This window comes from Vigna unguiculata, chromosome 3 (genome assembly GCF_004118075.2).
Source record: "Vigna unguiculata cultivar IT97K-499-35 chromosome 3, ASM411807v1, whole genome shotgun sequence".
NCBI lineage: Eukaryota > Viridiplantae > Streptophyta > Magnoliopsida > Fabales > Fabaceae > Vigna > Vigna unguiculata.
In genome coordinates this window covers 18,424,590-18,451,172 of record NC_040281.1, presented here as the reverse complement: position 1 = coordinate 18,451,172, position 26,583 = coordinate 18,424,590, and the positions used below count along the sequence as shown (strand labels likewise).

At 34.7% G+C, this 26,583-nt stretch overlaps 2 protein-coding genes across 4 annotated transcripts; one reads left to right on the top strand and one right to left on the bottom strand.

Moving 5' to 3' along the window:
- The first annotated feature begins 8,588 nt into the window (after window positions 1–8,588).
- On the top strand, window positions 8,589–13,727 carry LOC114175941. Its single transcript, XM_028060796.1, has 7 exons — window positions 8,589–8,868; window positions 8,960–9,092; window positions 9,247–9,350; window positions 10,227–10,398; window positions 10,504–10,644; window positions 10,742–10,964; window positions 11,053–13,727. Exons 1-7 carry the CDS (start codon window positions 8,837–8,839, stop codon window positions 13,419–13,421), a joined length of 3,174 nt encoding a protein of 1,057 aa, XP_027916597.1. The 5' UTR covers window positions 8,589–8,836; the 3' UTR covers window positions 13,422–13,727.
- A 988-nt stretch (window positions 13,728–14,715) lies between these two features.
- Window positions 14,716–25,692, bottom strand: LOC114177843 (DEAD-box ATP-dependent RNA helicase 1). Of its 3 annotated transcripts, none has more exons than XM_028063420.1 (9): window positions 25,453–25,692; window positions 24,511–24,698; window positions 23,939–24,428; window positions 23,532–23,695; window positions 22,427–22,598; window positions 22,034–22,221; window positions 21,539–21,743; window positions 18,091–18,196; window positions 14,716–14,945 (listed from the first exon to the last, which is right to left on the bottom strand). In XM_028063420.1, the coding sequence occupies exons 2-9, from the start codon at window positions 24,621–24,623 to the stop codon at window positions 14,881–14,883; spliced, it is 1,503 nt and encodes a 500-aa protein (XP_027919221.1). In that variant the 5' UTR covers window positions 24,624–24,698; window positions 25,453–25,692; the 3' UTR covers window positions 14,716–14,880. The 3 variants fall into 3 exon arrangements, with proteins under 3 accessions (XP_027919221.1, XP_027919220.1, XP_027919219.1); XM_028063419.1 differs by having other exon boundaries at window positions 22,427–22,601; window positions 25,429–25,688; XM_028063418.1 differs by having other exon boundaries at window positions 22,427–22,601; window positions 25,453–25,687.
- Between the last annotated feature and the right edge of the window lie 891 nt (window positions 25,693–26,583).

Sequence of the window (26,583 nt, the reverse complement as noted above, 5' to 3'; positions counted from 1 at the left end):
TAGGGATGGCAACGGGTCAGGTACGGATAGTACCTCCCCACAACCCAACTCACAAAAAAAAATTCGCCCTCTACTCGCTCTTTTACCTACATACCCGCAAATATTTAAAAAATACATATTATAAATTTTTAATATAAAATTATAAAAATAAAATAAAGTATAATTAAATTCAATTCAATTTTAATTTTATTTAAATATAACCTAATAAAATATAATTTTAATCTTAATGTTAATTAAATTTAAGTTAATAAAATATAAATTAAATTTTAATTTTAATGTTTTACGGATAACGAGTACCCGCGAGTACAAATAGTATGATACCAGTACCTAATCTGTTTATAAGCAGGTATTAAATTTACCCACTACCCGCATGTACTAACTACCTGTCGTTGATTTTATCCACGAATATTTGCGGGCGCGAGTATTTTTGCCATCCCTAGCCTTGAAGGTTGTTGGTTGTTGCTTACTGTGTACTAAGGGGTTCCTTAGTACTGAGTAAGCGACTTTGAAGGTTGTTGGTAGTTGTTTACCGTGTACTACAGAGTAAGCAGCCTTGAAGGTTGTTGGTGATTGTTTACTATGTACTACAGAGTAAGCAATCTTAAAGGTTGTTGGTGACTGCTTACTGTGTACTAAGGGTTTTTTAGTATAGAGTATGCGACCTTGAAGGTTGTTGGTGGATGTCTACTGTGTACTAAGGGTTCCTTAGTACAGAGTATGTGGCCTTGAAGGTTGTTGGTGACTGTCTACTGTGTACTACAGAGTAAGTAGCTTTGAAGGTTGTTGGTGGTTTCTTACTGTGTGCTAAGAGGTTCCTTAGTATACTTGTACCTGGTTCATGATATAGTTGGAACATCAGACATAACTGCATATATTGTTAAATAGTCAAAATGGTTAAATAGTCAAAAGTTGAAAACTTGAGTAAAAATGGAAAAGACTAATCACTTATAGATGAGAGGAATATCAATTTTTTTTTTCATTGAGAAATTGCAGGAATTGATAGCCATCCATCACTGGCATTAGTCGTTCAATGAAGATCAAATGAAATTTTAATTCTCTTTTCAGCACAAGATTGACAACAGTTGAAGAATTAGAGCATGTTGTAACTACACAGAAGTCAAAAGCATAAGAAAAGAACACAAATACGGGCTGCATGATTATGAATAGAATGCGGGCTACATGGTTTCTTGATTACTTGAAGAACACTGGTGTCACTTTCAATTATAAGGAGATTAAGAATCGATGGAAATTCTGGAGAAGAATTTCCGGCCATCTCTCCACTATCACCTTAGACTATAAAGGGAGAATAATAAAAGGCATCAAAAATTTGTCTCAATTGTCAGTGTCTCGATCCATGATAGTCTTAACTACATGAAATTTCTATCACCATTGATTCCATCTCGCCATAACTTACAAAAGAAAAGAACTAAAGACAAAAAACTGTAGACATTAATTTTAATCCTCATTGAAAGATGCCACGAAAGCGAGTCCGCAATCATATATAGAAGGCATATATCGTATAATAGATCCTCAAATTTTCAAGTAGTTGAAATGAACACTAATCTTGTCGGAGGTACGCTCGATTCCTTTTTTCTACCGTCGATCGCCGTCTATTTGTGACAAGGAGAACTTTAGAAAAAAATTTGCAGATTATAAAAGTTCTTGAATAAATAAAAGGGGCTAAACCGAAGCGAGGCTTTGTAGGCTGGGCCTATCTTTGATTACGTCAGAGATGACCATGGGCCGGAAGTTAAAATCACAGGGCTGATTCTTTTTGTACCTCCAACAACTTTGGCACTCTCAAATTTTCCAAAAATATCAAAAATAATTTTTTAACTTTTTATCCACTCATAATCTCAATTCTTAAAAATAAAGATACTGCACGTCAAAATCTGATTAAAAAAATTATATAACTGAATTTCGACATCCAAAATATAAATATATAACAACTCTTTTATGTTTCTAATAATTTATTTTCACATTAAGACAACATTCTAAGTGTTCACCATGTAAAACAAATGTCATAAGTGTTTTCTTTTGAACTAAGTATTCAGAATATTGATTTGGACTTTTCATTACACAAGTCTTTTTCACAAATAAACAAAAAAAAATCTCAAGCAACATATTCAAATAATTCATAACAACTTTGTCAACTCTTTATTAGACAATTTTACAATTTTATCTAATAAATATGATAGCAAGGTTGAATCTCCCCTGAAGCAAGCATGCGAATTTCTTGTTTTTGCGAATAAAGATAACGATATGGACGAACTTTAATAGGAGCAGAATTAGGCAACAAAGTAATAGCATGATCAATAGGACGCTCCAGAGGTAAGGTTGAAGGCTCCTCAAATAAGAACTGGAAACGTTGCAGTAAGTCAGATAATTCCATATTATCAGTGGGTATCACACAAAACAGCTCAACCGAGGAAGGCACGATTGGTAGCATAATGAGATGAAAACATTCGACAATCTGCCCCCATTTGGACAATCGACGTAAATGATGAACCGAAATGGGTAAAGATGTTGTATTAATATCACCTATCAATTTGACCATTTGGCCGGACCACATAAACTACATCGTAAGCTTCTCATAGTCCGTTAAAACAGGACCCAAACTGCGAAGCCATTGTACCCCAAGCACGACTTCAGGTCCACAAGGATCAATTAAATGAAAATCAACCAAAAAGGCGTGATCCTGGATTACGAGCGGAACTTGAGTGCACACCTAAGAGCAAGTTAGAGCATGGCCATTATCAACCAATACTAACAGTGGGGTGGTGGTACTGCAAGGAAGACCCAATGCATGGGCGCGCTTAGATTGAAGGAAATTATGTGAACTTCCGCTATCAATCAAAACGCGAACACAATGCTTTAAGATTTGTCCAATAACACGAAACATTTTCGAGTTAAAATGATACGACAATGCATTTAGACTTAACTGAGCGGAGTCAGGTAGAGGTGAAGCAGTATTTTCGGTTACAGGGGAATCAAAAGGTATCTTCTCTTCATCGTCGTGCACTAGAAGGAAAAACGAGATTTGCAACGGTGACCAAGACTGTATTTTTCATCACAGTTGTAACATAAACCACGATCACGTCGATTTTGCATTTCCGTAGCGGACAAACGTTTAAATGGGATAGCTAGCGTAACCGGTTGGGAAAGCAAAGGTGGTTGTTGAGACGGCAGTAAGGAACGAGACATCGATAGGGGACGAGACACCGATACAGTGGGATTCCGAGGAGGAGGTACCATGGAATTGAATTTATCCTCCTGAAGTTTGGCCAACTCCGCCGCTTCCGAAAAAGACACCGGTTGGAAGGCGAGAACCTCACGTTGATTGTCCAGACGAAGTCCAGAAATGAAGCACTCAAGAAGAAACGAAGGGGGAACATCCATGATCATGTTTGCCAGTCCTTCAAAGTCGTTTAGATACTGCAAAACTGACCCAGTTTGAGTAAGCTTACAAAGACGCCCTTTAACATTGTGAAAGCGCGATGGGGCAAAGCGCGTTTCAAGAGACTGTAAGAAATCTGGCCAAGAACGAAGGAGGTGATTCCGCTCCAACCACTGAAACCAACTAAGGGCGGGACCATCCATGTAAAAGGAAATGATCTGGAGACGCTCGAGGTCTGGAATTTGATGATAGTCGAAGAAACGAGTGACTGAAAAAATCCAATTGAAGGCATTGGAACCATCAAAACGAGGGCAGTCCAACCGAACTTTAGGGGTTTGCTTCGAAAACGATGCGTGGGGGGTTGGTTTGTTTTGGAGAGACGCAACCTCTGAAGAAAGGTCGTCAATGCGCTTTGTCAAACGTGAGACCTGCTCAATCAATAGGTCGATGGCAGAAGGCTGAGGTGTCGTCATTGAAAGCACCAAATGATAGCAAAAGGGAAAGAAATCTAGTATTCGAGGTACCAGGCCTCTAGAGAGAAAAGAGAATTTCAGTGTAAAAATATTCTTCCCATTCAAAGGTTCATTACATTGCTTTTATCTCATGCATAATGGTTTCCGCATATCACGGTAACCATGTAACAGAAAAGATTCATATTTCATAAAAGACAAAATAACAATTTAACTCTCTCAATGCACGTAATCCTCCCAATTTGATGGTCTCATAATACGTCTTTTGGGCCTAGTGCTGACACTTGGATTATTAGCTTCAATTGGCCCATTCTCTTCCTCAGTGACTGTTGTATCAAAATATTACACACCTAAAAAAAATATAAAATAGATCAACATTTAGGAAGAGCTTGTTTGAACTTATAAATGTTACTTCTTTCGGGTATAGGGACTTAGCACCTATCTAAAATACTCAAATTGATCTTGGTTCTCTCTTCTTCGTAACTTCGTCCGTTCGATCTCTTTTCTATCTTTCGTTTGGTTGTCTAGACGATCAACTACTTGTGGATAAGATGCTTAAGTCACTTCAAGTTCGTTTAGGTGAAGGCAATTAACGTTGTAATAAATGCGAAGTAAAAGTCCCTACCAACTTACCTTGAGCTCTTATTTATAGTTTTTTTATATGGGTATGTGATTATGGTTCTCTTACTCATGGCCCAATTGCTTTTTAAACTTGATTACTGACTTGTTTTATTTTAATCTTTAGGTTTTATCTTTTGGTGCATCTGGTTGACCGATCGGCCATGTCGTTGTTCCCCTCATAGTTGGACTAGAATGACAAATTATGGTCTTTGTTCGTCGACATTTACATTGAAAAGGGTCTCAATGTAATTTTCAATTAACTATGACCGCCTGACCAAAGGTCTGGCTGGGGATGTTGATAAGTCATACAGTACATTACTAATACACTTATAAACATTTAAATACTTTTATTTCATTTCAATATAATTGGTAAAACAAGTTGAGAAAACAGGTTTTTCGTAATTTATTCATTAAAATTAACAATCAAATTTACGAACAAGATGCCATTTGTGAGTTCGGCTTGTTTCATTTCTGATTAGAAATGATCACATCATTAGGAATTTGGTCTAGGAAAAGAAATTGTAAAACGCATTCATATATTATGTTAATTATAAGTTGTCTTAAAAAAAAGTCATTCGCTAAATCCATCAATAAAATACAGAGAGGATTTTAAACCGAATTTTTTTACTTGTCTTATTTGAGATATTTAGGTTATTAGTTCAGCTACACAAACTAAAACAATGAAATGAGTCGTGTCATGTGAATATTAATTTTTCTAATTTTTATTCCAATTTTTTTTTTATTAACAAACATTAATCTTATTTCTATGTTATTTTATCATTCAGAAGTAATTTTTGCTTCTATTTTTTTCACGGCTTAATTATTCTCTGAGTAAGAATGTTACTATAAAAAAAACTTGTTTTTAATAAATGCTCAACACAAAATAGTATATAATCAATAGTATTTTAAAAAATAAGAGGAAAGGCGCAATTAATAAAAATGTCGTTTTCTTATTTTTTTATTGAAATATATTTTTGGTGTATATATGAAATTACAAATTTATATACATTTCATTCATCCAGAAACTTGAGTATTTTCTAGCCTTTAAAATATAATTAAGGCTCAAAGTTAGGTTTGAATAAAATTGAATTCTGGGGCTAATAAATGGCAACATTATATAACATTTATTTCATATTATTATTTTTAAGTTTTGAATTGGACTTCTTAATTATAATTTATAAATAAGTTGTTGTTTGTTTAAGCGTACGCATCGGGATTAATGAAGAGATTTTCAAAATTCCAATCTCACTTGAGATTGAGATTAGTTCCTCGAAGATTAATAATATTTTTGTCAAGAGGTTCAGAGACTTTGTCGTTGCGGAGAAGTTATGTTTTCTTAACTTCAATAACCTTGTAGAATCCTCATACACGATTATAAATGAAAATATAACAATTAAATTTTTAGAATATAGGATTAAAATATTTATAAAGGGCATTTATTGAAAATATAAAATTAGATAAAAAAATGAGTGTTTTATCATTAAAAAGATAAAAACTATGCATGCCATTTATTGAAAATATAATAAAAATATACATCTATCTATCTAAAAGATATAAAAAGGTTTAATGCCCTTGGTTCCTATTTTGGAATCAAAATCTCAATTTGGTATCGAATTTTTAAAAGTCTCAATTTGATCCCTTTTTTGTTAAAATATCTCAAGTTTGTCCTTCCTGTTAAGTTTGGCTAAACGCCGTTTGTGGTTGCTGAGGTGAATTTTTGTTATTGAAACGTGTCAATTACACATGGAATGACGTGCAAAAATATTTTTATTTAAGCCAATAACAATGTTGGATTTGGAATCCCTAAATTTCTTTTCATCTTCTGCTATCTTCCCTCATGAATCCAACCAATTGTGGGTCATGTTCAAGTTCAAATGTTGGAGGAAAGCACAAGTGTAGCGTCAATTTTTGCAATGGTGGTGGGTGTAGGCATCAATGTGACACCCATTTGCTATTGTGGTGATAAGGCTGTGTTAAGAACTACAAAAATAGCCAAGAACAAAGGAAAAATATTTTGGGGTTGTCCAAACTTCAAGGTAATGTTAATTTGTAATTTGTGTATTGTTTTTGTTTAATGTTTTTGTGTTTTTTGATAAAGACAAACGTTAATGATATATTTGCATCAGAGTGGAGGTGAAGAGTGTGGTGGGTGCAATTACTTCAGCTGGTTTGCTGAGTATGGGATCAGAGAAGGGGGTTTTGCAAGCACGGTTGTGATTGAAAATAAATGTTGTGGGGATGTGAAGAATGAAGAAAAGGTTGGTGGCAATGTGAAGATTAAAGAAAATGTTGTTGGGAGTGGCACAAATGAAGCGTCAGCTGGTGGCAGTTTCAATTCCCAAGAAATGAGCTCTAACATAGCAATGTTTACCATGTGCATGGCACCATGATCATCACTTAAAAGCTCTAACCTATCCTCCAAAATTGAACCACCTCCCACACATTACCACAAATCATTCCCTTTAACATATCACATCTCCCTCAAGATACTTAACACCTCAAAATAACTCCAGTGATCCAGGTCACAAGACAGGATGAAAGTTTCCCATTATCATATATAAGTCTCCCCTCATTCACAAACTTCCCTTCGTGATGGAACACTACATCAAACTTTTCGTCCTCCATTTATAATATTCACAAACTACACCTATATAATATTCAAATACCGACAAACATTAAAAAAAATTTAAAATACAAAGTACACTAACACACAATATCACTTTCAAATGGGGGGACCACAATGAAAAAAGAAATGAGCACATGCCATGACACAAACCCATACTGAAATAAGCACAATATTCCATAATACACTACTATTGACCGACAAAACTAACATTTGCTTTCCAAAAAGCACAGTTTGCAACATCATCACCAAACAGCACTGAACAAAAGCACCAAACAAAAACACTGAACCAAAAAAGGGAAAGCGACTAACCTGAGAATGATCCACTGATTGAAATCAATGCGCAATCTAATGACACAGCAATCCAATACGTGATGACTATGGGAACCAAACAGAGAAGTGCACTCGAAAAACCTTCCAATCGCACAATCCCCAAATTTTCCCAACCTTTCTAATTTTAAAACCCTAAACCTAATTTCAGTAATCTAATATTTAAAAAAAAAAAATTCCCTACGTAAATTACAAACCTAATTTAACTTACCTATTAATTTTAAAAAATAAAAATTACCCCTACCATTCCACGTCACTGTTTTTCCTGTCTTGTCGCTATTCCACACTGATCAACCTTGTCATGTCACTATTCACCTAACGCCAGTCAGACTTAATAAAAAAGGACAAATTTGAGACTTTTTACAAAAAGGGATCAAATTGAGACTTTTAAAAATTTAGGGACCAAATTGAGATTTTGACTTCAACGGAACATATTATAAAAAACATACAAATATCATTTTATTAAAAATACAAAAAGTAAACATTTATTTTAAATCTAAAGAACACGTAAGAGATATTTAATGAAATGTTCTAAAAGGCGATTACAAATTTCTTGAAACGATGGATCAACTATTTTACCGGTCAAACAAGGAAAATGAAACACTTTTTTATCACATTACTTCTCATCCATAGTTGACTTTTTTAAATTTCTCAATGAAAAATGGTTTCAATTCAGTAATGTCGTGTTTAACTCACTCGTGAGTACGAATGAAAAGACGTGTTTTTTTCTTATAACTTTTTGTTACACGACATCGTGGTCGGAACCTACCAAAACTCAATTAATTATAAGGTTTTCTACTGTATGCTTTTCTTAATATTTTAAAACTATTTCTTAAAATAAAATATATATATTATTCATGTAAAATAATTTAATACTGTTAGAATAAGTTTATTCCTTTTTATTGTAATTATCTTAAAAATATAAATAATAGTCATGGCTGAATAAATTTTAATATTGTATCAATAAATCGTAGTCACTAAAATAAAAAATAAATATATTTTGCATCTTAGAAAGATAAAAAAAAAAACTTTTGAGTATTTTCCGTAAAAAAAATAAAAGTACTTGAAGAAAACAAAAAAAAAAAAGAATTGAGGTCCATTATTGATTTGGATGCGGCTTCCCGTAGGTAATTATTCATTCCCTCCCTATGGCGTAGAAAGTAGGTTTCTTCCCCTCGTATTCGTTTGTCAGGTTTCGACGAAAGTTCAATTGCAATAAAATTTTCACTCGTTTTCCCTCGTTCTTCGCCTGCAAGATCCTTTTCCCTTCTTCTTCCTCTTCTGCTCAATTACTTCTTATTTTCTTTCCACCGCCAAACCAAACCTCATCACTGTTAATCTTTCACTAATAAACAAACAGAAGAATCTTTCATTTTTCACTTTCTTGCGCAAATTATGTTGCATCGAAGCTTCAAGCCCGCAAAGTGGTACGTCTTTGATCGATTGTGATTTCAATAAGTATTGTTTTGATTGAAGAGAGTGAGAGCCATAGATGATTTTGTTGAATTGAACCTGCAGCAAAACGCAATTGAAGCTCGCCGTTTCACGCATAAAGCTTTTGAAGAATAAGAGAGAAACACAGGTGAGGCAACTCAAGAGAGAGTTGGCTCAATTGCTCGAGTCTGGTCAGGACCGAACTGCTAGAATTCGGGTGAGGATAACAGCATAACGCCTTTTTCCTTTTTCATCGAGTTTATGTTGTTTTTTTCCCTCTGTTTTCTGTTTGATGTCACGATTGAGGTTTTTGATTGCTTTCATTTTTGGGGATTCTGATTGTGTTGACTTTTCGTCTGGCTTGTGTTTAGGTTGAACATGTCGTCAGGGAGGAGAAGACGATGGCAGCTTATGATCTCGTTGAGATATACTGTGAACTTATCGCTGCACGTTTGCCCATGATCGAATCGCAAAAGTATTTTAACATAGCTAAATTATCAGTTTCTTTTTAGCACATTTTCACTTTGGTTACTTTATTGATTTCACTTTGCTGAACAGTTTGTGTGTGCTGATATAGGTGGAGGGGACACAAACTTTTCCTCTTCCCTTTTGTAGATTTAACTGCACTGAAGTTATGTTACGTGATTTAGGCAATACTACTGAGTATTTTTCATGTTATTATTTTGTTATGGTTTTTCAACCGTAGGTGCGATCACGTTAGGAAAAACTATTTCTTTTATACTTGTAACTTAGAGAGCTTAATTATAGAGAATATGGTATTTGTTAGTTGAGTTCATGTCAGACTTTCATAGATCTGGCAGAATAAAATTAGCTAAATAAAGGGAAAGGACCCTTGGGTTTAGAATAACATGTCACTATTTCTGTCATGGTAAGTATGATTTCGGATGAAAACTGTAGCATTTATATCTAGATATAGGTTTGATCAATGAGTGTCTTTTTCCTTTTTTTTTATCTTTATGCTGTGAGGTAGTATGGATGAAAATGAACAATGCATTTGGTACAGATACAGTAGCAAAGCCCCTCAGTGGAGAATCGTCCTCAACTAATTATGTAACATGCCAGTGCCACATGTTAGCTTCATTACCAATGACTTTAGGCATGACTTACACAATTTGCGGTGTTTTTGCTGTTAAAATCATGTCTTATATCAGTCATTCATGTAAACGTTTGAATGCCCACATATATGTCTTTATGTCTATTGCTTTGACATTAATGTGGGTATCTGAAGCCATTATTGCGTGCGGTTTTCGGATTCTGAAAATATAAGTTTGTTCATTATGATTGAGCACTCTCATTGCATTGATGTTATTATCATTTTTAAACTTTTCAGAACCTGCCCCATTGACTTGAAGGAAGCGGTTTCAAGTTTAATATTTGCATCTCCAAGATGTTCAGACATACCAGAGCTCGTAGATGTGAAGAAGCAATTAACGTCCAAGTACGGAAAAGAATTTGTCTCTGCAGCTGTAGAACTACGCCCTGACTGTGGTGTAAGTCGCATGGTAAGTATTTCTACCTGCTTGAAGTTGGATGAGATAAGATCATTTTAAGTTGGATGAGATAAGATCATTTTAAAGCTTATTCCTAATTTAATTCTGTCTTTTCAGTTGGTTGAGAAATTGTCTGCCAAAGCACCTGATGGTCCAACCAAGATGAAAATATTGGCCGCAATTGCTGAGGAGCATAATATCAAATGGGACCCCAAGTCATTTGAAGAAAATGATGTAAAGTCTTCTCAAGACTTGTTGGTAGGCACTACTCATTGTTTTTTGTTTTTGATTTATTTTGATATAAAACGTTTGTTGGATTATTTAGTTTGATTTATATGTGTATATGTATATTAAGGTTGGGCCAAGTACTTCTGAGAAGGCTGCTTATGCTGAACTTTCTCAAATCCACGTTCCACCTGTCCATGATGAAATGGGTCCTTCCAATGTACGTGCTTCCTCACAAGTTAAACCAATGGGTCATGTATCTACAAATTCATATGAGCAGACTGCAAGTGCTGCTGCTAGGAAGGATCAGTCGACAACATCACGTGTTTCTGATCAAGAAATCAGATCTTCAGGTATTTTTTTGTGAAAATGATGCTTACACCTTGTTTTCTGGGCTTTTGTTTTGTCTGGTACTTGAATATTTGGGATTCTTTCTTGCAGGAACTGGAAGTCAAGAAACTGATTTTGTAGATTCATACTCTGACAACAGGAGTGCTTTTCCTATGAGTAGGCATAATTGGAACATGGAATTCAAGGATGCTGCCTCTGCTGCTCAAGCAGCTGCAGAATCTGCTGAACGTGCTAGCATGGCTGCAAGGGCAGCTGCTGAACTTTCAAACCGTGAAAACATGGCAAGGCAGTATTCAGGTGGATCGCATAGTTCTTCTGGCAACGGGTTGAGAGATGAAAGACCCCAAGGATACGCTTTTCATGATGACAAAAATATTTCTACAAGTTCTGTTCATGGTAGCTTCCATAGAAGCAGTTCTGAGACACACAATGAACAGATTTCTACTAGAGAACAAGATGATATGGTAGGAGGACACAGCGAATATTTCAGGACCAGTAACGAGAATGTGGTAAAACATTCCCAGTCAGCTTCATTAATGTCTGGTGGTGCTTTTGGTAACGATAAACCTTTTACAGATGGTTCTCAAATGGCTGATATATATCATCATAGGAACTCATTTGAGCAAAAGAATAGTGTCTTACATGAAACGAGTTTAAGAATGCAACCAGGTAGAAATGAAGAAGATTTTGTGGCTGACCTATATGATGACAGTGATTTGAATACTGAAAATAATTATCACTTTGGAGATGCAAGGACAAATAAACCATCTAGAAAGGCTTCCGCTTCTCATCTCGTTACTCCCAGTGATGATCACAGTGATAATTTGGACTTGAATGGCTGGAAGACTGGGAACAAAGCTGTGGAAGACCTTTTTGTTGATGATGAAGCAAACACTCAGAGAAACTTTACAGGAACAAGTTCTTATAATGATACCTCTGTTCTGTTCGATGATTCTGAACCAGAGGATGATGATGACTATAAGTTTGATGTTGATAAGAAGTACAATAGGGAAGGATCTAGTTTGTTTCTCTCATCCCCTAGTAGCAGATCACAAGTTGATTCTTGGAGGCATGAACAAAACATCGATGAAAAAGTGACTAGTTTTAGTACACAGTCACATTTTAATGAGGTTCCTGAAAGATTGACATCTGCAGTTTCTTCTGAAAAAGAAGACTTGTTGCCCGTCACTTTTGATGATTCAGATGACCCAGGTTCAGATAGCGATGTCGGTTTGGTCGAGTCTAAGGCTTCTGGGCTCTCTGATTATGGAAATTCTTCCCTTAATGCAGTTGCAAGCCATGGGAATCTAGGGTCCTCATCAAGAAATGATAAAAATATGGGCAATGACAGAAAGTCTTGGTTGTCACCTTCAGTTGGTTCAGATACCATCGAAGAGCATTTTGAAACAAGGGTAGACACCACTACTGTGTCAGAAAAGAATTTGGGCTATGATGACTTTTCAGCCAGTCTGCCATCTACAAAGGAAAGAAGCTCTACATCGGGTTTGGATCATGAGACAAATAATGGTACTGAAACTATGGAGGAATTTCACACAGAAAGGGGCGAGGAATTTGGCTTTGGTACCTTGACGGGTGGTCTTCGCAATAAAGGTTTCAAGCGGCCACCTTATATTAATAATACGTTGGATGGTGTTTCATCGTCATTGGGGAACACTTCAATCCGAAATGAAAGATCTTTGCTTACTGGGAGTGCTTCAATCGGTTTTGATACTCCTGTTCAGGACAAGTACACGAGGGAACTGAGCAGAGGACACAAGAATGCGTCCTCGGAAGTGCACAACATATCTTCTGATCCTGATAGTTATCGCGTAGTTGCAAATTCACAGGAGACTCCCGCTACTACTACTAAACCTCGCATTCAGAAAGAGCAAAGTGAAGCAAAAAATAAATCAAGCTCAAGGGTCTCTGTTACATACTTTGATTCTGATAATAGTGTTTTTGAAGATGAACTTCCTAAAGAAAATTCACCTGGTTTTGCCCGTCCTGTCAGTGGAATGTCTCGGAGGACATCAACTTCTCCTAAAGCCAGCACAGGTTTAAGTTCAAGGGATGCTCCTTTATCCAAGGCATCTGTGCCTCCTGCTGCAACACTTGGATGGAAATCTTCAAGAACTTCTTATGAGAATACTGATCAAAATGCTTCATCCATGACGAGAAGCTCTGAAAATTGGACAGGATCGAAGCCTACATCAGCCAAAAGCAAAGCAACTGAGCCAGTTTCAGAACCGAAAAGATCCTTGCATGGGGAAGTTTCGAAATCGCCTGCAAAGTTACAACCTGCCAGTTCTCGTAAAACAATGATACAAGATAATAAAGAGGACCAAGATGATTCAAATGGAGATGCTTCTAATCCGAAGGTTGGGCACGTTCATCCAAAGTTACCCGATTACGATTCTTTTGCTGCCCACTTCTTGTCTCTTAAGAAGGGTCGTCCTTAAATTCTACTTGCCTCAATATAGCAACATAACTACTGGTACATAATCTTGATGGCTTATCTTTCTTTTGCAGCCTGTATTGTTAAACTTAGATGCGTGATTTAATAGTCAAATTATTTGAGGAATAAGGATGGGATTTATATTTTTTTAGAATAAATTGAGTCAGAGTGTATAGGTTTCACTATCTCATATTTGTTACATCACAATTTGAGGACTACTGCACATAGTTGAATATTTCACTGTAGATGTTTACCTTATGCATTGGATGTTCATTCAATTTAGCTGATTAAATGCCACATTCATTTATGCACTTCTGTTTATTAACTCTGTTCACTTCCGACTTAATAAAAATTAGTTTTACTAAATTGAATAAATTATGGTTTCGCCAATACAAATTTAATTTCTTTGTCAGGTATATAAACTATATTTTTTCAGAATTAATTTTTTAAAATGTTTGTAAGTTTGTATATTATAACATTTTTTTATCCGTGAAGTAATACATTACCATCAAACTAAGTACTTTTAATTTATATTTTTGTATAGTTTAACTAATATTAAAAATATTCACGTGATACATTTGGTTAGAACTCTATAAATGGAATGTCTTTATCAAAAAATCTAGGTGTGATATTATTCTACTAATTTTTTTTTATTTAATATGTTTAATCATCACTACCCCTTTGAAGTTAAAAATTTTGATGGATACCGAAACAAACATACTACAAGATTAAAAAAAACTCAAAATAAAGATATAAAACATTTAAGGTATCAAGTTATTTTGGATAAACGGAAAGCATAAAAGGAATTATTAATCAAATCACACGGGAAATCATTTTTTTCACGCACTTAATCAATTAAGATTAAACCATATCTTCTTCTACCAATCATCTTTTCTATAGAGAATAAAAATTAATTTTCAAATTTATTTAATTTTATTTTTGAATTAATTGAAGAACTTTTTTTAAAAAAAACTGAAGTAAAACTTAAATAACCTAATTTGAGAAAGAGAAGAAACACAACACACTACTACCGAGTGGAAAGCATAACACGGGATTAAGTTCACTTGTGAAAAGAGCTGACTGTGAACATCCTGTCCTTGTACTCTTTCTAGGTGACTGTTCCAACTTTTTTACTTTGTAATTTTCATCCTTTGTTTGTTTTGTACAGAGGACTCGATGAAGGGTTGACTATACGCATACCCAAACCGGTATAAATTATTGTGTAAATTTCTTCTTTCCTTTAGCAAAAAAATGTGTCTTCTTACTATTATTATTATTATTATTATTATTATTTTAAATTTAAATGAAAATAGTAAGGTTATAATAAATAAAACAATAATAAATATCATTCTACATGAATCCTAAAATATATTAATTCTAGTAAAGTAGTGAAATAAATTAGCTTTACTATCTATATAAATCATTGGCAGTCATCCCGTAAAATACTTTTCTCTCATTCTGATCTATGCCTTGGGCTTCTTGGGCTTCATGCGACTCTCCAATATTATCTCCTTCAATTTTGATAGTGCTGCCAACAATGGAACATGTAAGAGACTTAGTGCATGTCTAGTTTGACATCTAATTAAGTTAAACCAGAATTTGTAATCTACATCCAACACATTTAAGTGAAAAATGTATTGTAAATAAAAAATAGCGTAAAGAAAAGTTATTAAGAAGTGTTTGGGTTCACCCAAGTCCTGTGTTGCTACACATAAAACAGTTTCTTTCTGCACCTCCATATGTTTCTTTATGCACACCCATTGAAATAAATTTTCCATTTTTTCCTTTCTAGTTTGTGTAATTCGAATGACAAAAATGACATTTAGATTAATCCAAAAATCATTTTTGTCTTTTCAATTATGTAATCTAGAATTCTTTTCAAAGAAAAAATGTTCTAAATTGTATAATCTATGAGTTATTTTTTTATTTTCGGACTACACTATCTAAAAAAAAGGACAAATTGAGAATTTTTGAGGTACAGGAAGAACTATATGGAAGTGTAAGAAATAGCTGCGGAGCTGACCATGATGGAATCGTGACACTGACATCCAAGTAACTTTTAAATAGCAAAAAGATAAAAGAAATCATGCATTAAGCTAGTCCAGGTCCATGCGCAATAAAATTATCATATTTTAGAAATCATATCATAGGACAAGTGTAATATTATATATTCATTCCTTTTCTGGGTATCAAAAATCATCTCAGAAGATTAATAGTAGGGAAATCAATTAACAATTTAAAATACAATAACCTATGGTATTTTTTTATCATGAAGACTACACAGACACAAAAAAACCAGTCCTATTGGGTCACTTAGAAATTTTAAAACGTTTCTTATATGTTGGTGGTATTTTCCCTCGATTTTATTTTTAAATTTTTAATGATCTTATATATATTGTATTTTCTTTTGTCCACAATACTTTTCCATAACCCATCATGGCTTTCGATTCTTTCCCAACATTTTGGGGCTGTATATATTTTCTGTTATCCCATATCAATATTACGACTTCTCAAAATCTTCTTATCACTTCTTCTCATCCAGTGTTCTATATTGTAACAATCAAAGCACTTTTCACATAGTTACCATTTATGAACGAACTAAATATCTAAACATTGATTGTCATATATTTCGGCAGAAGACTCAATAAGGATTAATGCATGTGCTCCCAATCTCATCCTCTAACAAATTAGCATACATTTTCTCTAAAGGTCTCCCACCTAAACATTTTGCCAAGAAAAGGACGATTCACTGCTAATAAGACAAAGTTCATACATGAGAATCTTACCTAAAGCTACCAATAATTTTTTAAGAGAACAAATAATACCAATTTTTTGTTATTTAATGAAGTTTGCTAGTGTAAAACAAAAGATTAAAATCCATAACACAATATGGCTAAAGGAAGTCCAACAAAAGCTCTGGACGAAATCTAAAGAAATGCTAGACACAAGCTATTAAGTCAGACGAGTCTCAAGATGTGCTAGAAGGCTATCAAGATTAGACGAGTCTCCAAATGTGCTAGACGCAAACTATTAGAATCAAATGAGTTCCAAGGTGCGTTGTATGCAAGCTACAAGACCAAGACGCTTCTAACTTAATAAGATGACATTCAAACATAAACTTTTTAGACACATTCTGCATGCATGATTGTCTTATCCCAAGACAAAAGTCTCACTCTCCAAAGAAGATTTTGACTCATGCACACCCTAACCTGAACTTGCATACTCATTTTGGTGTTGAGAGTATAGCAGAAATAGCAACAAAGAAAAAGGTTGTCCCTCACCAAACAAAACGTTCAACAATAAAAGTTGTCAACGTAAAGTCATGTACATTTAGAGAAGACTTTGATATAAAGGACAAAGAAAAAGCACTTAGTGCCAATAGTTCTTTTTGTGATGCTAATAAATAGAAGAAACCCAATGGAAATCAAAGTTGTTGAGAACTTTGAGTGTTGTTGAAGTTGTTAAACATTATGGAAAACAAATGTGAAACAATCTATACATGCCTTACGTGATTCATATTTATAGCTTTCAAGTGCTTTTGTAAAGGTTCATCTTCTAGAGTGAGAGTGTTCTTTGTAAATCCTTCACAGTTGTGAAGTTTAGACTCTAAAAGCAAGGAGAGTTATCATTTTACATCCTTTGTTAAGAGTTAACCTTGTATTCAAAACAAATTTTGTTACATAATCTAGAGAGGTTGTGTACTCTGCTTGAAGGGGCATTGCGTACTCGGTGTTGAATCTTAAGCATAGATTAGATGATAGTTAGATCGGCATGGTGTACTCATTGTAAGTCAATAGTGGCTTGGTGCACTCATTGTAAGTTAGGAGTTTCTCGTTGTAAGATAATGAAAGCTCTGCTCTAAATCTAAAGAGTATTAATGTTTGTCTTAGTGTACTAATTGTAAGTCAAGAGTGGAACACCTTGAAGTTGGCAAAGGAAAACTAAATGTAGTCCAAGTTTGTGGAGAACCAAAACGTTTTGTTGACTCTTTCTATTACACGGGTTTTCAACTCTGTCATCTTTAAGATGTTTAAGAAAGTCTTTGTAAGCTTGTTTGAAAAACTGTTTGAGGACCCCCTACAATATCTAATAGCCCTTATTGCAAAAAACTTCTAAGTAGATTTTGAGCTCTATTCAAAACCCCATTTCTAAAGCTAAACCTTTTATATCAAATTTATCCAAGCTAGAGCTGGCTGATAACTTCTTATCTCTACCTTGTAAGGGGTATAAGAAAAAAGCCCAAGTTATAAAATCAGCCCATAGACGATCAATGGGCCCAAGATCAAATCCAAGTTTCCAAAATAGTCTAGGAATTTCTTTTGTTATGTTTTTAGTGAGCTGCATTAGACTGTCATTTTTGTCTCCTAGATTCCCCTCTTATCCTTTTGATGAGCTGCAATAAATCTAGGCTGTATATCTTTCTTTTTTATTGCAATGGTGACTCAATTAAAAATAGAAGCTTTCACCAATACTGTGCCTGGCTTTTTGTCCCTTTATCCCATGTATGCATATTTGTCATAGCACATGAAGCTACAACAATGTCAATGGCCTATTGAAATGATGTCCAGTCTATCCACCCATGGCAATGGTTGAGAAAGGTGCTTGTGCATTACATGGTTGAGAGAAAGGTGTTTGTGCATTACACACCAAAAGTGGAATTTTAAAATATTTACCTGATTGGTAGGTACTATGAAGTTCTTCAATCAAATGGGATGGAACAGTATGCTCAAGACATGCACTAGCCTCAGCCTTTTTCATCAACTTCTTAAACCGTCCAACCTGGAATAGGACAAGTGTTGACAAGAATGATTTAAGAAAAACAATATTCAGACTCTAATAATGAGAAATTATATTAGTGAGTCATTGGGATGAAATGAAAGAGTATCAACATAAACTGAACTAAAGAATGATAATTATTTATTCAAGCCAAATTAGCAAGTGCTTGTATCCTTTTGATAATTCAAGACAACACAAATTAAGTTCAATCTTTTTGTTAAAAGAAATCCAAAAAGATAGTGAAGATACAAAGAGCCAACCAGCCAAGATATCTTTCTTAATTCATTTACAAGAAACAAACAACACAACAGAAAGAAAACATCAATGAAGCATCCAATGATAACAACAGTCCTAATCCACTAAGTGAGTTTGGCTACTTGAAACGCACCATGCAATTGAACTAGGTTAAAAATTCAATTCTCAGGAATGTAATTCTGCATCTTTGAGAAAAACAACATATACATACATACATACATATATATATATATATATATATATATATATATATATATATATATATATATACACACACACATACACACACACCATGTACATAGCACCAAGCATAAGTCACTCACCTAATCAAAATTAGTGATCAGCTTAGTTGATTAGTGAGTAAAAATAGTTACTAGAAAAAGAAAGAAATTGTTGAATTTATTTGTAAAAAGAACAACTATTAAAATATATATGTATATATCATGAGCATAGTACCGAGCATAAGCTATTCAACTATCAACCTAATCTATATTAGAGATCAACTTAGTTGCTTGGTGATTAAAAAAACCTACTGGAAAAAGAAAGTAATTGTTGAATCTACTTAGTATCATTATGAAGTCGCAATTTAGCCTCTTTCATGGCTCAAATTCAAAATTTGGAACAATTGTCTGAAACAACCTTGCTATTTACCAAGCTTTGAGCATGCGTGAGTTATGCTTCACGACTCATGTTTGACAAAATGTCAGACAGAAAAATAGTATTTTTCTTTCCAACGAAACATAGACAGTGTGTTTGTAGTGCAGACAGAAGGGAAGAGTCATAAGAAAAAGGATGAAGACATGCTCTATGGATTTTCACAACAAAGATATGGACATAAGTTTCTATGTTTTCAAGCCAACTGTGGTAATTATTGACCATCTTGTTTGGCTTAAGTAGTTGCTCAAAGAGTTACAGTTTGGAGATGTTAATCAAATGACACTTATATGTCACCATCAAGTTCCTCTTCATATCAGTTCTAATCCTATCTTTCATGAGAAGACTAAACACATTGAGATTGACTGTCATTTCATTTGAGAAAAGATAATGTCTGGAGACATCAAGATTGAGTTAGTTAACTTAAGTGATCAGTTAGCAGATATTTTCACTAAGTCTTTACGGGACACTAGAATTAGTTATATTTGTAACAAGTTTGGTACATATGTACTAGCTTGAGGAGGAGTGTTAAGATATCTTTAATATCTTATTTTGTGTTTCTATTGTTATTATTCTTCATCTGTATTTTATGCTTAGCCCATATGTTCTTTATTATAAATACAACCCCTATGTGTATTTTCTACACAAAGGAGATTAATCTCAAACCATATTTTCTCTATATTCAACAACATAATATCCATGGACTCAGTAGTGACAACTACTAGGGACCTTAATGACCTTTCTTGTGCAGCACTAGCAATTTTTAGGTCCCGTTTTCCCAAAATAGGTGGCATAATTTCTGGCCTTTGCAAGAAAGGCCAATGCTTACCATGTGTGGTATGCATTCATGTGTGGCAGTCCCAATGCTTACAATTTTGTTACTCATGGATTCTCCACCCAGACCATAGAAAGTGGATGATGCCATATCTTAAACGATAATGAAGTATGATATTTTTCGAGTAGTTTATGTTAGTGCTGACAATGTAATGAATCTTCCCTCTAATTTTCCTCATAGGATCTTAGAAGATGAAGAAGAGAACACACGATACCTGATGCAACAATGAGAACACATCATATGTTGCAAGGATTTGTATATTGTTGTATCCTTTAAGGTAAAATGAGTTCAATGATATTGAAAACTTGACTATGCATAACTGTTGAGCTCATGTTTAAGCTAAGCAAAATTGATTTTATATGTTAATGTAGATTAAAATTGATTTTGGAGTTATATGACTTTTGTTTATAAATGTTATTATAAAAACAAGTTAATAAAACTCAATACAAAATATGTTATGAACACATCCACCTTTTTCTACTAGGGGTGACACCTGAATGGAAGTTTCAGGCCATCCACGTTACTCTTCTAGCATTTTTATCGTGGAAGTTCCAATAATGGAGGTAAATCCTGTCATGGTCATGACCGTTACCTAAGGTGGGAAGAAGCGAAAAACTTCTTCTCTAGAGGGCATTGACATAGTGATACTTAAAACTCTCAAAGGAAAACAAAAAAGATAAAATTTCTCCCATCTTAAATCCCGAGTATAAGGGAGTAGTTTGTGGAGTTTATTTGTATGAATTGGAGTATACATCAAAGAACATCATTGAAAAGTTTTTTAAATCCTTCAGCATATGCTTGTCTTTTCCTTTTCTTTTTTTATCAGTCCATCAATGATGATGATTTCACATATTTGTATGAATACTTCTTTCAAGAGTTTGATGCTTTTGTTTTCCTTTGTCTATTTTGAGTGTAGGATGTGGACCAGAATAAATGTGGTTGTCAGCCAATTTCGTGTGAATAGGTAGTTTTCTTATAAATATTTCATATTTTGTGTAAATAACTTCAAGTTGTCCTCATAATAAGTACGTTTATATATTTATTTCAACTAAGCATGTTACCCAAGTTGAATGTGTTGAATACACCTTGAATCTACTCTCCGGTCATTTAAAATCAATTTAGTTGATTGTCTGATATACTACATCTACTTGGAGTGTATCTTGTGTAGCTTAATCACTGTCATTTTCATAATCAAAGACTTGAGATTAAAACAGAAAAAGATATGCTTGAGGGCTTAATCAGACCCCTCTACTGTTCCTGATATTTATTAGATGATAAAGGAGATACAAGGGAAGTTAAAACATTAAAGGCTACAACTAGGTGCTAGGTGCAGAGGTTATCCAACACTCAACCTCTTAACTTACACATAATGATTGCCTAGATATACTAACTATTTCTACACAAAGTAAAGATTAAACATCCAATTTAATAATCAATCGTTCAACAAGAGATTAGACCATCTAACAAGAGATCATCCAATATTGTTGAATCTAGTTAGTAGTCAATATGAAATCGCAATTTAGCCTCTTTCATGGCTCAAATGTCATAAAACTCGATCTAGCACAAGAAACGACCATGAATGAGACAAGAGAACTTCATACCTCATCATTTGACATCAATGTAAAGCAACGCCCAGTCTGGCCAGCTCTTGCAGTCCTGCCAGCTCGATGAACATAAGTCTTTATGTATTTGGGCATGTGATAATTAATAACATTTCTTACCCCTTCTACATCCATTCCACGAGTCATTGCATCAGAAGATACAAGCACTTGAAACTGCCCTTTTCTGAACTCATTCAGTGTCTTGCTGTAGAGAAGTAGCATTTTTTTGTCAAAACACTGGGCCTGTATAGTTTTCAATAAATTTGGGATATATCGCTACTATTTCAAAAGTACTCTTTAGTAAGCCTTTTAATATAAGTTGTTTCAAACATATTGAGCTAATCTAAAGTCCAAACTGTAAACACACTACTCATCCAAAAAGATGGAAAGGTCTTTCAGAACAAGTTTTGCATAATGTCTAGTCTACATGGAGCGCATTTAGCTCAAAGTGTAAAACATCAACTAATTGTTTAGAGCGAGTTAATCAAAACTTACCTTCTTACACGTTGATGTTGATGACCAGAATACTCCTTGATGTCGATTTGCAGATCTCCAAAACAATTCAGCAATTTGCATAGACGATGTGTTGAGTCCACAGATCTTGTAAAAACTATGCATTTTTCTTCTCCTAGGGATTTCAAAAGGGCAACCAAGTACAGGGGTTTGACCTTTCTTTCACAGATCTGCAATACGTCAAAATATAAAAAGTACAAAGGGAACTTTTTCATTATAACCTACAAATTTTAAATTCATGAAAAATTAAATCTAGTAATTAGCTAGATGTAATACATGCCAAATTTATGGTGACAAAGACTCAAAATGATCCCAATCACACCCTCTAGAAATTTAAAAAAAAACAAAAACAAAAACTCCTAGGAAATGTCATACCACTTTGAATGATTCCAAATTTTCTGGGAGCCTATACCGCATTTTGCCAGCATTGAGGAACAAAGGGTGATGCAAATTAAGCTGAACAAGCCTTCCTGGATCTCGAGTTAATGTCGCAGACAAAACCACCTTTGCCAGCCTAGAGTAAGGCTTGGACCCTCTCTCAACACCACTACTACAGAAAAAAATCAGTCAAGCAAAAGTACGATGAGCATTCATTCGTCTATTAAATGAAAAGATAACAAAGACAATAGGAACTATAAAAACAACTAAAGATCAATTTAAGTTTTAATACTATAGTTTGACTATTAACACAGTAAAATTGTTGAATTTAAAAATCAAATATGCAAATTACACTATTAGTCTTCCAATAATTTTTTTAAAAATTGAAAGTGTTGGTGACTAAGGCAATTAATGCAACAATACAAAGTATAAAACTTCATAGCTAAAAAACTACACATATATCATAATTAAGTTATTTTATAAATATTTTGACATAGAATTTAGGTCGAAAGGTGAAAGATACAGAAAGACTCGGTGAGGAAAGGGGAATAGGGAATTACAGAATCAAGAGGATAGAAAGAAGAGGAGAGATAGAGAAAGGTCAAAGATTCTATGCACTGTTGACTATCATTTCCATCTGTCTACATTCAGCTATCTAGAATAGAACAACCAACCATATTTATACACAAAACATCTATGAGCTAACAATAGCTGACTGACCAACTTTAATCATTGTCTTATTATATTCATGTATCAAATTTTAAATTTCATCATTTGAAAAAGTTAACCAACAATTAAATGCTATTTTTAGTTCCATCATTTAAGTAAAACAACAAACACTTGAAGGCTACTATATTAATATGGATAAGAAACCAAAAAAGCACAGCTACATCTAGTAGAAGAATAAAACCATGCTTCTTTAATATATTCTTTAAGTTTCTTCAAATCAACATAGTTACTAGCACTATCAGAACTTAGACAACGAGAGAGAAACGGTTGTTCACTTAAGCAACTATATCTATCCACTAGGCAACACACAATGTTTTCCATTTTTCATTGATACGAACATTTTAAGGGAGATTCAAATGAATTTTAAACCCACCATGTTCTTCTACTCCAGGGAGAATAAGGGAACCCCAATTGGAAAACATCATCACCACCATCACCACCACCATCATCATTGTTGCTAGATTGGGTCGATTTAAGTACAGTGGGTAACCAGGACTGGTAGTCCTCCCGGAGCAACCGATCAGCTTCATCAACCACCTAACACCATTTAACTGGTCAACACACATACAAAAGAAGAAAAGCAAAAAGGTTAAGGGCCAAAACGGTTTCCATTGAGTTGAATTTCCACACAAGAAAATATTCATTTTTCCGATAAATTAAAAATCACGCCAAGTAGTACTCGTGAAAGTCAATAATATAACCACATACTTTTTTATGCGAAACATGCGATACAACAATCATTCAATTAAAGAGTGTGAAGTAACTAATTTCTCTACTCACAAGATAATGAAGATGCTTCAATGTGAAACCCCTTGACAAGTTGACATGGTCCACAAGCCTTCCGGGGGTTGCCACCAATATGTCCACCTTACTTTGAAACCAGAACGGAGACAAAAACCCAGGATCTACACCCTCCTCTTCCCCCGGTAGGTAAATGAGACTAGAAATCTCATCAGCAACCGAAGATTGACCAACAGCCAAGCCCACACGCAGGCCCAATGGCAATGCAATAGCATCGAAAACCTGTTTAACCTGCAAGGCAAGGTCGCGGGTGGGAACCACAACCAAAGCACGAAGGCACTTGACAGTGGAAGTAGGCAACAACTTTTGCACGATGGGAAGAGCATAGGCCAAGGTTTTTCCACTTCCTGTGGGCGAGTTTATACAAAGGTCTCGCTCAAAGTTACCTGGTCCAATGGTTTCTTGCCATAGCGCGACTTGAACAGAGAACAGCTCCGAGATCTCCATGTTCTCAAGCGCCAACTTTAACCTGGTGAAATTGACAATTGTGAGTGGAATTAATTCGAAAAATTGGAGTGAAATCAAAATCAATGGATTGTCGGAGGAGGTACCTGCGGTCCAGAAAAGGAATCCTGCGGAGGGAGAGTTGTTCACAACGAGTGACGTCGACGGGGTGGCGCATCCATGGTAGAACCGGCACACTTTGTTGCTTTTTATCGTCCATTGTTTCAGAAAAACCCTAAACCCTCCCTTTCGTTGTAAGGTAAGGCAGGGTCGACGGAGGGGTAGGTAGTTTAAACTGAAAATGAGTAAGAAGGCATGTCTCAGGCAATGGTCTGGAAATGTGATATTCGAATGGTCTAAAGGCACCAATGTTTTGAACACCAATAACATCAATAATTAATTCCCGGATATTCAAACATTCACACAAATCATATAATTCTTTACCAAGACCTGTAATCACAGTAATTGCAAGCACAAACACACGAGCAATCTCCTAACCAAATAAAACGAAGATCACTCACTCAAGCAGATTCGAGCATCCTGACAAACCCAAAACTCCGCCAAGCATCAATACAAGCTGAACCCAAACGAGAAACAAATAGAACCATCCAGAATATCAATTGAATCTCATATAAACATTACAACCTGATCATGAACCGAAAACTCCAATACTAACTCCAAACAGAATCGACTTAAAACCAAAATCATACACACCAAGATTATCGAACTCGCGGGTTGACTCGTAAACCCGTTCGAGTCTGCGAGTCATGACACTGTTGACGAGATAACTCGCATATAAACTCGTTATTTGTCAAACTCGGAGTTAACTCGCTGACTCGTACCAGACTCGTGAGTTTGAGAACGAGTTACCGAGTTCAAAAAACGGGATGAAATGACAGAAAAATATGTCGTTGGCATTCAGATTTTAAGCCCAAATTAAAACCCCAACGACTCAAATCGAAAATCCAATTGTAAGCAGAGATGAGGCCCAAATCCCAAACGGAAAACCCTAATCGAACGTTGACCTATTTGAGTTTGATCTTCATCACCTTCGACGCCGTAGCTCCGCTCGTCCACGTCGCAGTTCCGATCGCTTCGCGTCGCAGCTCCGTCGGGTCTCTGGTTCAGCGGCGTCACTGCTCCCTTTTCTTTTCCCTCTTTCGTTGTTCCCTCATGCGTACGTATTCACTTCTTCTCTTTCTCCTTTTACTAAACATTATATCTTGCTTTTATTTTTCCATTTCATTTTTTTTATTTTTCTGACTTTCGTTTTGCTGCTGTTACGCGTATATATATCGATATCATTTATAAAAAGAGTGAGGTAGTGTGAGGGTTTATTTGTGTGTGTTAGCGTGAATTAAGTGAGGTGTGTGGATTTAGTGTGCGAGTGAATTAGGTGAGGTGTGGGCCCCGTGAGAGAGAAAAGAGAGGGTGCAGTGAGAAAACGTGAATGTTAGTGAGGTTGAGTGAGTAGGAGAAAAAGGATGTGAATAGAAAAGTGAGTAATGGGTATGGGGTTTCTGAAAATCAAAGAAAAAGGGTAGTGAGAAAAGAAGAATAGGGTGTGATAATAGAAAAAAAAAGGCTTCTATTTTACTTAAATTAAAATACCTTTTTCGTGAAAGTCACAACAAAATCTTAATTTTGGTTAATTTTGATTTTGTGTTCAATAAATCTCAATTTTCATTAATTTTGTTCAAATTAATAAATAATTAATTTTTTTTTCAAATCTTTAATTCTCTTTTATAAACTTCATTTCATCTATTTTTAACTCTTTTTTTTGAATTAATATTTTTCTATTTACTATTTTTTTTAAAATACAATTTATTTACTCGGACGAAATACGGTGTTAACATATATGAAATGGGCTGTTAACATGTATCAACCCGGAAGGCTTGTGGAGCATGTCAACTTGTGCAGGGGTTTCACATCGAGCATCTTCATTGTCTTGTGAGTAGTGAAATCAGTTACTTCACACTCTTTAATAGAATGATTGTTGTATCTTATGTTTCGAATAAAAAAATATGTGGTTATATTATTGACTTTCACGAGTACTACTTGGCGTGATTTTTAATTTATCGAAAAAATGAAAATTTTCTTGTGTGGAAATTCAACTCAATGGAAACCAATTTTGGCCCTTAACCTTTTTGTTTTTCTTCTTTTGTATGTGTTTCAGTTAA